At 41.8% G+C, this 13,953-nt stretch overlaps 1 protein-coding gene across 4 annotated transcripts in view; it reads left to right on the forward strand.

Annotated features, from left to right (window-relative positions):
• Positions 1-13,953, forward strand: part of CP (ceruloplasmin) — a 58,848-nt gene that overhangs the window by 15,152 nt on the left and 29,743 nt on the right. For all 4 annotated transcript variants that reach the window (XM_060197538.1, XM_060197539.1, XM_060197540.1 and 1 more), the window contains exons 5-11: positions 1,842-2,096; positions 3,725-3,893; positions 5,329-5,468; positions 6,789-6,938; positions 10,344-10,555; positions 11,764-11,914; positions 13,453-13,665. In XM_060197538.1, coding sequence (XP_060053521.1) covers positions 1,842-2,096; positions 3,725-3,893; positions 5,329-5,468; positions 6,789-6,938; positions 10,344-10,555; positions 11,764-11,914; positions 13,453-13,665 — 1,290 coding nt within the window. The remainder of the gene's footprint in view (positions 1-1,841; positions 2,097-3,724; positions 3,894-5,328; positions 5,469-6,788; positions 6,939-10,343; positions 10,556-11,763; positions 11,915-13,452; positions 13,666-13,953) is intronic.

Raw genomic sequence — 13,953 nt, forward strand, 5'->3', positions numbered from 1 at the left:
GGGCTGCACCACGGAGAAGAGAGCGGACGTCCAGAGCAAAGGGGTACACAAATCTTTATAATAGGATGGGGGGGGAGGTTTGGTTCAGACCACGTGGAGCCAGCCGGCAATGGCCGACCACGGGGGAGAGCAGGGAGCGAGACCTCAGAAAGGGAGAGCCTAGAGCCCAGAGAGAGCGAGGGGAGGGGTGAGGGGGCTTTTTATTGGGCGACAACAAGGGGTGACGTGTAGGGCCAGGATTGGTTGAAAGGGGGCACTCTAGGATTTAGCTGGGCATAGAAAAACCTGGGGGCGGAGACTGCATCAGAATAAGTCCTCAGCAACAATTATACTATCTGCCTCTCTTTACTTCTCATACACAAGATAATGAGCTTGCTAAGATTGGTAAGCAGTCAAAATTTGCATAAGAAATCAAACCTAAAGCACTAAGTTTAAATTTTTGTTTTAAAGATTTTATTTATTTATTCAAGAGAAAGATAGGAGGAGGGAAAAATCCAGATACCACTCTAATACATATGCTGCCCAGGATTGAACTCTGGACCTCATACTTGACAGTCCAATGCTTTATCCACTGTACCACCTAAGTATAAATTTTTATTTGCTTGTAGTTAGCATCTTCAAAATGACCTTAATTCAGACACCAAGAACACAAAACAACGGTATTACCAAACCAGAAAAATAAAACTAATGAAGTACAGATTTGGGGGGCTGGGTGGTAGTGCACTAGGTTAAGCACACATAGTTAGAAGCACAAAAACCAGTGCAAGGATCCTGGATCAAGCTCCTTGCTGGGAGAGAGAGGGAGTACTTCACAACCAGTGAAGCAGGTCTACAGGTGTCTATCTTGTTTTCCCCCCTCTCTGTCTTCCCCTCCTCTCAGCTTCTCTCTGTCCTATCCAACAACAGCAGCAACAATATGGAAAAAATGGCCACCAGGAGCAGTGGATTTGTAGTGCAGGCAGCAAGCCCCAGCAAGCCCTACTGATAACCCTAGGAGGCAAAAAAAAAAAAAAAGTACAGATTTCTGTTTCTATTTGCTTTCTTCTCACTTGAAGTTCTCTTTCCATATTTTAATCCTGTCTCCATCTCATATTAACAAAAACAGTTGGCTAGGAAAATATACTCAAACGTCTAGTCAGAATAAGTCTGAGTTGGTCGCTGCATCTGGTACATTCAGAGAACTTCCCAGAACCTATTGCCATCTAATCTCTAGGAGTACTGCCCAGGGGAACAGTGACCCCAACTGTCTTTTCAAGAACTGTCTTTTAAGTCTTTGTAGTACTGAACACAGATCCCTTCTGTTCTCCGAATTTCACCTTTCCTTTTTATCTCTTCCAATTTTGTCTACCTAAAAAAATCTTTATCACAAAGTAAACTACCTACCTTAAAAAATCTTTATCACAAAGTAAACTGCATTCATTATAGAAAATCGGAGAAGTTCTGAGAAGCAATTAGAAACCATCTACATTATTCCTTCCGCTCCCTATATGATTACATTAATTGCTAAAGGACCTTCAGGCTCCCTACTGTATCTGTGTGTGTCTATGCTTTGTACATATGCACATAATTGTATTTCCAAATACACAGATACATATGACTGCATATAGTGTTTGATAAAGAGGGAAAAAATAAGCTTCCTCTTCTGTATTCATTTGACAATATTATGTTGACAAGAATCTTGAGACTGAATTCAGGTTCAAAATGAAAGGTGATATGATTAAATATGGATAATTACATGATTGGTATTTTCCAACCCAAATTAATTCTCCCTCTGTAGAAGCAACTATCTCCATCCCAGACACTGGTGTCAGCTTGTTACCCCATTTGCTCTTCACTTACAGCTGTTAATGGATACAGTTTTGGAAGTTTGCCTGGACTCACCATGTGTGCGGAGGATAGAGTAAAGTGGTATCTTTTTGGAATGGGCAATGAAGTCGATATACACGCAGCTTTCTTCCACGGACAGACTTTGACTAACAAGAACTACCGTGTTGATACAGTCAATCTCTTTCCTGCTACCCTTTACGAGGCTTTCATGGTGGCCCAGAACCCTGGAGAATGGATGCTTAGCTGTCAAAATCTAAACCATCTGAAAGGTAGGAAATTAGCTAAAGATAGAGTCTTTACAGGGTGATTCTTGGGAATCAGAATCTAAACATCTTTGGAATGATTTCCACGTTGAAATGGTAGCTTTCTTTTAGTGTAATGATGGTATACATCATAGTATCACTAAGTTAGTAATTAACTTATTCTGGATAGAGACAGAGAGAAATTGAGATGGCGGGAGGGATTAAGAGGGAGAGAGACACATGCAGCTCTGCTTCACCACTTGTGAAGCTTCCCCACTGCAGATGTGGACTGGGGGGTTTGGACCCAGATCCTTGAACATTATAACATGTGTGCTCTATTAAATTCGTTTCCACCTGACCCCCCCCACCAAAATACAATTTTTTTAAAAAAGATTGAAAGACTAGAACAATTATAAAGTAATTATAAAATTTATTAATTTGGGGGGAAATTGATCTTGAAAGGATTTTGTTGCTCTAAAAATAAAGTACTACATAGAAATTCTCGACTTTGTTCAGCACTCAATACTGCAAACACAAAAGGTGTGTAAGTTACTCTGAAAAGTAGCTCCCCCTTTTAATTTATTTTTTTTTACTTGATCCAACTCTCTTCTTTATTTGGGCCCAACTATTATTCTTTGGGTTATCTTGCATGTCCCTTCTTCACCTCTTTAATGTATGGCAATAATAAATCATTCTTAGCTTATTGAAAAATATTAGTTTGTAAGATCAGTTTCCTGAGTAAGTGTAGTTTTCTTCAACCTTCAAATAAATCTCACTTGCCAAATGTGACCTTGACTGCAGGAGACCAAGCATAGCAGGTGCACAACCATGTTAGAAGAGAGATTTCTAATGGTTGTTCACATACAATAATACACATTGATTCTCTTCCTCTCCTCCCCCTCACTACACTTCTGAAATTTTGTAAAACCTCTCTTCTTTGCTTATCTATGCCAATATACGCGGATATCTTCGCCCACCCTGTCCAATGCTTGATGTCTCGTCACCCAATCTGGTCCCCTATGCCTACACTGAACTTCTCTGTTCCAGTCTCTTGGAAACAGAGTTGGCAGTCAGCTGAGGTAAAGAACAAACACCTCATCACAGACCCCTGCAAGCGTCAACCCGGCTTTGACCTAGCACGTTATGATTGGGCCCTCCTCAATCGCTATCGAACAGGCCATGGCCAGCGTGCCGCTATGTTCCATCGCTGGGGAGCCAGAGACGACCCGAACTGCCCCTGCGGCTACAGTCAGACTATGATCCACATAGTCAACGACTGCCACCTCTCCAGATTCAAAGGAGGTCTCGAAACTTTACATCAGGCTCAACCTGACGCTGTTGACTGGCTACGGAAGAAGGGCAAACACTAGAAGAAGTGTATCTTTTCCTCTCACCTAATGATCTCCCATGTGAAACTCCATAGAAACTCGTAACACTAGGGCTTAATATCAATTCTCTATCTTATACAGAGGCATTTTTTTAACTGCTTGAGTTTCCTGCCAGTAAATGGTTTGTGATTGTTGCATTCATATCATTGCTCCTGGCTATCTATGTCTTCCATTTCCAGTTGGCTGTATATTGATAGTGTCTCCAAAGCAATAGGAGAGAGAAGCACTCACTCTGCTAACTGGTGCCTCTTTCTGTGTGCTTTTCAGCGGGCTTACAGGCATTTTTCCAGGTGCAGGACTGTAACAAACCTTCAGAAGACAGTGTCCTCGGGAACCAGGTCAGACGCTACTACATTGCCGCTGAAGAAATCATCTGGAACTATGCACCCTCTGGCATAGACACGTTCACCCAACAAAATTTAACTGAACCAGAAAGGTAACTCAGATAAGACTAATCTTTTAAAGTATGTCTCCTTTGGGTTGGTAGATCAATAGGATCATTATGAGGTACAGAAGGTGGGAGGTCTGGCTTCTGTAATTGCTTCTTCACTGAACATGAGTGTTGGCAGGTCAATCCATACTCCCAGTCTGTTTTCTATGCTTCCTTAGGGGGGCAGGGCGCTCTGGAGAGGTGAGGTTCTAGGACACATTGGTGAGGTCATCTGCCCAGGGAAGTCAAGTTGGCATCATGGTAGCATCTGCAACTTGGTGGATGAAAAAGCATTAAAATATAAAGCAGAGAAGATTGTTTAATAATCAGAAACCTAAAGGTGAGACTATAGCAGATGAAATTTGGGGTCTCTGTTCTGGAAAAAGCTAGTAAATCTATTTTAGGTATATTCCAAGGGTCCCATGACTTCATTAATTTTTGCCTGAGCCCAACAGTTAACTTGCAGGTGGGCTAAAGGTATTATCTGGGGAGATGGTGTCAGAGTTGGAAATAGGACTAGAAATCTGGATCAGGGAAGAGAGTAGCTCCCCCAAACGGTTAAAGTATATAAATATCCTTAACTGTAAACCCCATCAATCTGATCTGGGGCCCATATTCAGCACAGAAGCCTATGTAACTTCTGCATCCCTGTAGGTCTGAGCTCACATTCTCTGGCCATAGCTAGGAACATTCTAGGCACTCATTTCCTCCTCAAGTGTCAGAGTATGTTGACCCAGACTCCCTTTAGAGAGTCGGGCAATCTCTACCATTGTTGTTCCAATTTGAGGGCAAGGTCCGATAGAGGGCCACAAGAGGTTTTATGATGTTGTTCCTGATGGAGATGACCAGCTTCTTACACTTTTAATGACAATGCACATGGGCTCCCTTTTCACACCCTTGTCAACACTCACATTCCTATTCACTTCATAATAGCTAGCCTCGTGAGAATTAAGTGGCACCTCAGTGTGGCTTAATGTGCATCTCTGATGGGGAGTTGAACTTCATGTGCTTGTTGCCCATTTGGAGAATTGAGTTAACAGTCAAAGATGGACATGGGCTCTCTTGAAATCTTCATCTTAATGGAGAAAGTGAGACCTCTCCCCCATGCTTCTCCACTCCTTAATCACTTACCCTTTTAGAAAATGGCCTGGAGCGGTCTATTTGTCCATTAGGCAAATTAGTTCTAAATACTGGTCCAAATCTCTAAGTACTAGAGCCAGGAAGGTGATGCATTGGTAGTGCACCAGACTTGTATGCATGAGAGCCCACAGGTTGTAGGTTCAGTTCCTAGCACCACCATGTGCTAGAGCTGAGCATTGCTTAGTCCCTGTCTTTCTCTCATGAAAAGAAATCTTTTTATTTTAAATGACTTTCTCATTCATTAGTATCCTATGCAAGTACCTGCTTTCAGCTCCAGCATTCAATCCATTTCTTTCAACAGTGCTTCAGAGGTGTTTTTTAAACAAGGCCCTGAGAGAATTGGAGGCTCTTACAAAAAAATGGTTTACCGTGAGTACACAGATTCCTCCTTCACAAATCAAAAGGCGAGAGGGCCTGCGGAGGAACATCTCGGTATCCTAGGTGAGTCTGCAGAATAAAGATGACTATCGCATTCCTCTCACACCACCATTCACACCCCCTACACACACCTCAGTAAAGACAGAAATGTCAGGACCTACAGCAGGGTATCTATACAGCACGGACTATCACTCAGTAATGTATGAGCAAAGCTACTGACCTTTCCTTGTGTAAATGACCAACTATCAGTCTTCATTACAAAAATCCTGTGATCATCTTTTATTTTCTTCAGAGGCAAGGGGAATTATGTGTCACATGGCTTGGTTTAAACAGACAACGAGCTAGTTAGCTTCTGCTCTTAGCAAAAGGTAGATTCCCCTAAAACTAAGAACCAGGCCACTAAGAGATACTCAGGGCATCTTCTGCAGGCTCCCCTGGGGCCCAGCCCAGAGACTTGCTCTTGCTCAGTCCCTCGGATATAGAACAGCTTGGTGAGTGAGTAAACAGATTTGGAGCGTCCAGCTGACAGTTCACCTGTTAGCTGGGTGACCTTTGAATATACTCAGCCATTCATGAAGCTTTCCCCGTGCAGGTGCTCCCATGGTCTTTCTTTGTGCAGAGTTAAGTTGTACTCTATCGGACAAGTTCTCTCCCACTGCCCTGTAACTATGTTGTTATTCCATAGTTGGCGATCATAATGTTAGTATCAGAAAAACTCATAATGATGTTTTTTTTTTTCACATCCAGAAAAGTGAACCTCCCCCCACTGGGTAGGGAAGGTTTATAGCACTCCCTGACTCTTCAGATAAATAGCATATTTTAGCCAACAGAAGATGAGTGTGTGAAACAGAGAGTTAACATATTTTTTTGTAGTTGTGTCAAGAGTATGAACTGGCTCAGACAATTGTGATAACAAATTTCATTAAGCCAAAGTTAAATAAGAAAACCCTTTCAATCTCTTTCCATCTTTCCCATGTAAAATTGATAATGAGGGGCCAGGTGGTGGTGCACCTGGCTAACCGCACACATTACAGTGCTCAAGGACCCGGGTTCAAGTCTCTGGTCCCCACCTGCAGGAGGGAAGCTTCATGAGTGATGAAGTAGGGCTGCAGGTATCTATCTGTCTCTGCTTCTCTATCTCCCCTCCCCTCAATTCTTCTCTTTCTCTATCTAATAAATAAATAAATAATTGAAATTGATAATGAACTGTTTAAAAAAAAGTTTTTCTTTCTCTTGCTTATGTCACCAAACAAGCAAACTACTTATTGTCACTGTTGCTTTTGCTAAGGGACAAGTCAAAGAACATTACTGTTCTACATAAGTATTTTATTTCCATTCTGTATGCTATACTCTAAGGGATGGTGGGTCTCTCTTTGTCACCAGGTCCTATCATTTCGGCTGAGGTGGGGGACATCATCAGAATCACCTTCAAGAACAAAGGAACACATCCTCTCAGTATCGAGCCCATTGGGGTGAGAGTCAGCAAGGACAATGAGGGCACATACTATGGTGGACAGTACAGCCGCAGTGGAGGTGAGTCCAGTGCTCTGTAACCAGCTAACAGCTGCTTCTCACCCTCTGTGTGGTTCCCCCAGGCGCATCTCCTGCAAAGACAGAAGGCGGGAGCTTCCTAAGACACTGATTATATGTCATTCCCAGCGTCATGCCAGGCAGTCAGTAACTCTCTACTCCTACTTTCCAGTTGACTGGTGGGATTCTGTCCTAACTGTGATAGAAGATTATTGACAGTTCTGGTAGTAATTTATTCAGACAGTCTCAACTATACATCACTGGAGTACTATCTGTGTAAATAAAAAAAATTTTAAGAGAGCAGAAAGAAAATCACTCTGCTATATTATACAGTGCTAGGGCTCAAACTCAGGGTTTCAGGCATGCAAGCCATGTGCTACACATTTGAGTCACCTCCATTGGCCCTATGGGTGATTCTTAAATTTGAAAAAAATGTGTTCTTTTGAGTTATCAAGATAGCTCACTTGGTTGCCCTTGTTTTTTTTTATTGTTGTAGTTATTGTTGTTGTTACTGATGTCATCGTTGTTGGATAGGACAGAGAGAAACTGAGAGAGGAGAGGAAGACAGAGAGGATGAGAGAAAAAGACACCTGTAAGATCTACTTCACTGCCTGTGAAGCAACCCCCTGCAGGTGGGGACTAGGGGCTCGAAATAGGATCCTTACACCAGTCCTTGTACTTTGTGCCACGTGTGCTTAACCCGCTGCGCTACCACCCGACTCCCTCAAGATAGCTCACTTGGGAGAGTGTATGCTTTTCCATGAGTATGACCCATGAATTTAGCCCCTACTGCCCTGAGGGAAGCTTCTCTCTTTCTCTATCTGAAAAACTTGGTTCAAAGTTGTGAAGCCCCAGTGATGACAAAAAAAGAAAGAAAGAAAGAAAGAAAGAAAGAAAGAAAGAAAGAAAGAAAGGGCTCTGACAATTATAAAAAGATTAATGGCTTATTGTAGAATACTTCAAAAGTAGGGTGTGGATAGATAGCCTAATGGTTATGCAAAAAGACTATCATGCCTGAGGCTACAAAGTGTCCCAGGTTCAACTCCCCACACCACCATAAACCAGAGCTGAGCAGTGCTCTGGTGAAAGGGAAAAAAAAAAATATATATATATATATATATATTTGAAAAGTATATAAAGGCATAGTCAAAGAAAGTATTTATTGTTAGAGAGTCGGGCGGTAGCACAGTGGGTTAAGCGCAGGTGGCACAAAGCGCAAGGACCAGTGTTAAGGATCCTGGTTTGAGCCCCCAGCTCCCCACCTGCAGGGGAGTCGCTTCACAAGCACTGAAGCAGGTCTGCAGGTGTCTATCTTTCTCTCCCCCTTTCTGTCTTCCCCTCCTCTCTCCATTTCTCCCTGTCCTATCTAACAACGATGACATCAATAACAACAAGAATAATAACTACAGTAATAGAAAAAAACGGGCAACAAAAGGAAATATTTTTTTAAAAATAAATTGTTTATTGTTCTCTAGACCACAAATATGCATTTTATATAAATCCCTCCATTTTCAAATCTGTACATATATTTTTTTAATTTAAATTTTATTTTATTTGATAGAACAGAGAGAAGTTGAGAGGGAGGGGAGATAGAAAGGAAGAAAAAGGCAGAGACTGCTTCACCACTCATGAAGCTTTCCCCCTGCAAGTGGGGGCCAGGGACTTGAACTTGGGTTCTTATGCATGGTAATACATGCCCTTACCAGGTTTGCCACCACCCAGCCCCTATAATATATATTTACATGTGGATGAGATTGTACTATATGGCTACACTTACTATTATAATTTTGCACCCAGAGTTTGTTTTCATAGCTTTATAAGATATTATAATTTTAATTTTAGTTATATAAAATACTCTTTTTATGTGGCTCTATTTTTTTAAAATATTTATTTTATTTATTTATTCCCTTTTGTTGCCCTTGTTGTTTTTTTTATTGTTGTAGTTATTATTGTTGTTGTCATCGTTGGATAGGACAGAGAGAAATGGAGAGAGGAGGGGAAGACAGAGAGGAGGGAGAGAAAGATAGACACCTGCAGACCTGCTTCACCGCCTGTGAAGCAACTCCCCTGCAGGTGGGGAGCCGGGGTTCGAACCGGGATCCTTATGCCGGTCCTTGTGCTTTGCGCCACCTGCGCTTAACCCGCTGCGCTACAGCCCGACTCCCTATGTGGCTCTATTTTAATACTTTACATGCCAAAGCAAACTAATGAAAACTAGTAACATTGCTAGCACTTGCAGTGTGACTCTCTGCAAGTTATTCGTCTTTTTGGCCTGAGTTTCCTCAAGTGTAAAACTGGGAGGTTGGAGCAGGATCATCTGCAAATCTCTACAATTATTTGACGTTCAGTTTTGCTGAACAGAAAATGCACTGGTCCCTTCAATTCCCAGGTGTTGTCCTAGCTGACTTTCAAGGATATTCAGCTCAATTTGGGGGGTGGGGTTGCACACAACTACGACATGAAGGGTGTGAGAATATTTGCAGGAGTCATGAAAACACAGAGGAGCACTGTCTTAGTACATCAGGACTATTGTACCTAAATAATACAGCCTAGTAGTCAGATAAACACCAGAAATTTAGTTTAGTTTTTTTTTTTTTTTTTTTGTCTCCAGGGTTATCACTGGGGCTGTGTATCTGCATTATGAATCCACTGCTCCTGACGGCCATTTTTTCTTCCCATTGTTGTTGTTATTGGATAGGACAGAGAGACATTGAGAGGGGAGGGGAAGATAGAGAGCGGGAGAGAAAGACAGACACCTGCAGACCTACTTCACTGCTTGCGAAGTGACCCCCACCCCCCGCAGGTGGGGAGCTGGGGGCTCAAACTGGGATCCTTATGTTGGTCCTTGAGCTTCACACTATGTGCACTTAATCCAGTGCGCTACCACCTGGACCCCAGACATTTAGTTCTTAATAGTGTGGAGCTTGGAAGTCCATTTGTTAGGGTGCCAGTATGATCGGGTAAGATCAGGTGAGGATCCTCTGAGTCCTGGCTCGCCACTGTACCCTCAAACATCAGCAGTGGACAGGAGCTCTCTGGGATTTCCTTTATAAGAGCACTAATCCCATTCATAAGGGTAGAACCCTCATGACCTAACTCCCTGTCAAAAGCTTCATATTCTAATGTCCTCACATTGGGCATTAGGATTTAAATATGTAAATTAAAAGGGGAATACTAGCATTCAGACTGTAACAGACATCAATTTCAGACCCAAGTTTGAAGGCAGTTTCCTAAAGGAAACAATAGCAATTGGAGATATGACACAGAAGCACAAGTCAGATGCCTTCCTCATGTGTTAACAGGGAACTCAGAGGTGGTTTTGTCTTAAATGAAATCTGGTGTAACTTGTGACTCAAATGACCATATCCAAAATCATGCTGGACCTTTCCAATATGATCGTTTTCACAGGTGTGCCTCCTTCTGCCTCCCATGTGGCTCCTGGAGAAACATTCATCTATGAATGGACTGTCCCTAAAGAAGTGGGGCCCACTTACAAAGACCCTGTCTGTTTAGCTAAGATGTATTATTCTGCTGTGGATCCAACCAAAGATATTTTCACTGGGCTCATTGGGCCAATGAAAATATGCAAGAAAGGAAGCTTACATGCAAATGGCAAACAGGTAAATCCAAGCAGGCAAAATGAGTTCTGGATCTCTTTGAATTATCATTGCTGTCATTTTTTTTTTTTTTTTTTGGGCAGGGAAGCTATATTTCTTTATTCAGGAACAACGATTCATAAACTAACCCAAACTAATCACCAAACAAAACTCTCCTGCCTCCTTCTCTCATGGCGGTGCCAAGAACTCTCGAACTCTGGAACTCTGGAACTCTCTTGGGGTTCCTTGGGGTGGGGACAAGCGGGCCCGTGAAACTAGCAGGACTGAACCAATTTTCTTGGCAGGGGGAGAGCTAGAACAAACCAATGTAAAGCATACAACAGTATCAATTGAGACAAACACATCTTAACCCCTTGATTATTGTTTATCTTTAAGGCAATAATTGTATGTATGTACTTATTTATTGGTTTATTTTGGATAGAGATTGAGAGAGGTTGAGAGGGAAGGGAAAGCTAGAAAGTGAAAGAGACACCTGTAGCATTGCTTCACTGCTTGTGAAGCTTCCCCCCTGCAGGTGAAAATTGGGAGTTTAAACCTGGGTCATTGCACATGGTAACATATGTGCTTTACTGGCTACACCACCCATCTAGGCAATAAATGTAATAAAAATAGTTAAAATATAAAAATTTCTTTAAGTATAAATCAACCTGTCAACACCCATGGCCAGCAGAGAAGCAAGTACAGAAGCCAGACCTTCTACTTTCTCTCCCCATAAAGATCTTTGGTCCATACTCTCAGAAGGATTAAAAATAAGAGAACCTTCTAATGGAAGGGATGGGATATTGAACTCTGATGGTGGGAATTGTATCTTATACCCCAATCTTGTTGATTATTATTTATTAAGTCACTAATAAAAAGTAAAAAGGAAATTCCTTTAAAACTACTTTTGATATATTTCTCATGCCTTAAAATATAATTAGCAGCATCTTTTTCATTTTTAAATTATATTTTTATTCATTTATATATTGTTGTATAGAGACAGAAGGAAATTGAGAGGTCAAGGAGAAAGGAGAGAGGGAGAAAGACAGAGAGACACCTGCAGCCCTGCTTCCCTACTTGTGAAGCTTTCCCCCTGCAGGTGGGGATCAGGGGTTTGAACCTGAGTCCTTGTGCACTGTAATGTGTGTGCCCAACCAGGTGCGCCACCACGCATCATCATGATTTCTGCTTTACTTATTTTGTCCTCACCTTGTTCTTGTGTTGATTTACAGAAAGATGTAGACAAGGAGTTCTACTTGCTTCCCATAGTGTTTGATGAGAATGAGAGCTTATTACTGGATGATAATATCAGAATGTTTACAACTGCATCTGATACGCTGAATAAGGAAGATGAAGACTTTCAGGAATCTAATAAGATGCACTGTAAGTAGTACATCATCTACCTATGTTCAGTTATTTCAGTACAACGTATGTAATCCTTTTAATTAACCTGAAATGCCAGTAGTTCTGCTGATGGCTTCATTTTGAATAAGTGATTAAATACAAGTGTTTTGACGGTACTCTCACTGGTAATTAAATCTGTTACTCTCAGCTTCCATTAATTCAGAATAGCAAACTGTATCAATCACATGCACTGTAATCGGCCACTTAAAATGTGCTCTCTGGATGAACACCCATTTGCTAGAAATGCAAATTCCTGTGACCCAACCCTGACCTGATGAACTTTGGCAGTGAGGCCAATAGTCTGTGTTTCACAAACCTACACAGTCATTCTGACACAGGCTTAAGTTTGAGAACTACTGGATTAAATGCATTGTTCACCTCCAGTTTAATAATGGCAGATTCATTGCATTTCTCAATATGAAGAAAGACACAGGTTTTGCCCTCAAGTGAGTCAACTACATTTTAGAACCAACCCCCTGGGAGTTTTCATATCAACTGTTTTTTTAAAATCCTCAGTACAGTTTCAGAGATTGTATCATGGAAATCTAGCTTTCTTTCTCTCTCTTTCTCCCTCTCCCTTTCTTTCTTTCTTTTCGATTCCCTAAAGAAAATATTTTCACTTTTTAATTTACTTTGAATCCACTAAAGTAAATCTAAAATAGGGTTTAGAGACAGAGGCTAACTGAATAAAATGCCCACTCTCCAAATGGGCAATTGTGACATCATGGCACAAAGAAGAAAAAGAAATCAGAGGTGTATTACAGACGTAGGTTGCTTTTTTCAGTTGGGTTGGTCATAGTCACATTACCCACAAGCTTTAAAATATTCCTTTTGATTTTACATGTCTGAAGCATCAGGAATATTCTCTATTGGGAATAGAGAAAATCCTTATGATGGATCAAATAATTTTCTTCCAGAGCAATAAATGCACCCCATCTGCAGGGCCCAGAAAAGCCTGTATTACTCATTCAAATGGGTGCTCACAGAAAGGAGCTGTGAGAGAACTGAGAAGTGGCTAGCTGGGAATGTGATGTTGGCTTTGTCACTGGGCTGTTCGTTTGTTCGTCTCTGTGCTATCTGGAACTGACGCAGGGTCTCACACACTCAAGGCACATATGCTGTCCCACTCAGTCGCATCCCTGGGGCCAGCTTGGAAGGCCCTCAAAGTGCTAGCCCAACAAGTGTCTGTAGAGACACTTCTGATATAGAGAGTGTTGGATGGGTTTGAATGGATCCTTTAAATTTTAATAAAGCAGGGCCAGAGAGAGAGAGAGATCACCAAGTGGGACAGGTGCCTTTCCAAGTTCAAGCCCTGGGTCCATATTGAAGCTCTGGAGAAAGCTGTTGTATTCTAGTGTCTTTCCCTCTGTCTTTCTCACTACTTGAATGGACAAGTGGCCCAAAGTGGTGAGTCGGGGGGAGGGGGAACAAAATTATTTCTGGAAAGCCTGGGGAGGTTGTTATGTCATGGGGTCCTAAATCACTTTTTAAAAAATGCAATTTCCCAACTTTTACAGCCATGAATGGATTCATGTACGGGAATCTGCCTGGTCTCACCATGTGCCAAGGAGATGAAGTTGTGTGGTACCTATTTAGTGCTGGAAATGAGGCTGATGTACACGGGATTTACTTTTCAGGAAACACATACCTGTCAAAAGGAGAAAGGAGAGATACAGCCAACCTCTTCCCTCAGACAACCCTGACACTCTCCATGCAGCCTGATACTCTAGGTGTCTTTATCTTTAGAGTCAAGTCCAAGTCTCTATTGGATCAGTTCATGTGGTTTTGGTTTCTATCCTGTGTTGGGTGACAAACTCATTCCTTCCCCCAGGCCTCCTAAGTGTCCTTTCTTCCATTAGAACAGAGAGTCCGAGCCGTTATCAGCCGAGGATATACTAGATTAGACCCATTTCCAATTAGGGGAGGGGATCCAGGTATTGACAAAAGAATGATTGTAGTTTCTCCCATTTCTATACAGTAGAATCTTCAAGATGCTTTTCTTTTAAATTATGATCATT

The sequence above is a fragment of the Erinaceus europaeus genome, chromosome 9 (genome assembly GCF_950295315.1).
Source record: "Erinaceus europaeus chromosome 9, mEriEur2.1, whole genome shotgun sequence".
NCBI classification, from domain to species: domain Eukaryota; kingdom Metazoa; phylum Chordata; class Mammalia; order Eulipotyphla; family Erinaceidae; genus Erinaceus; species Erinaceus europaeus.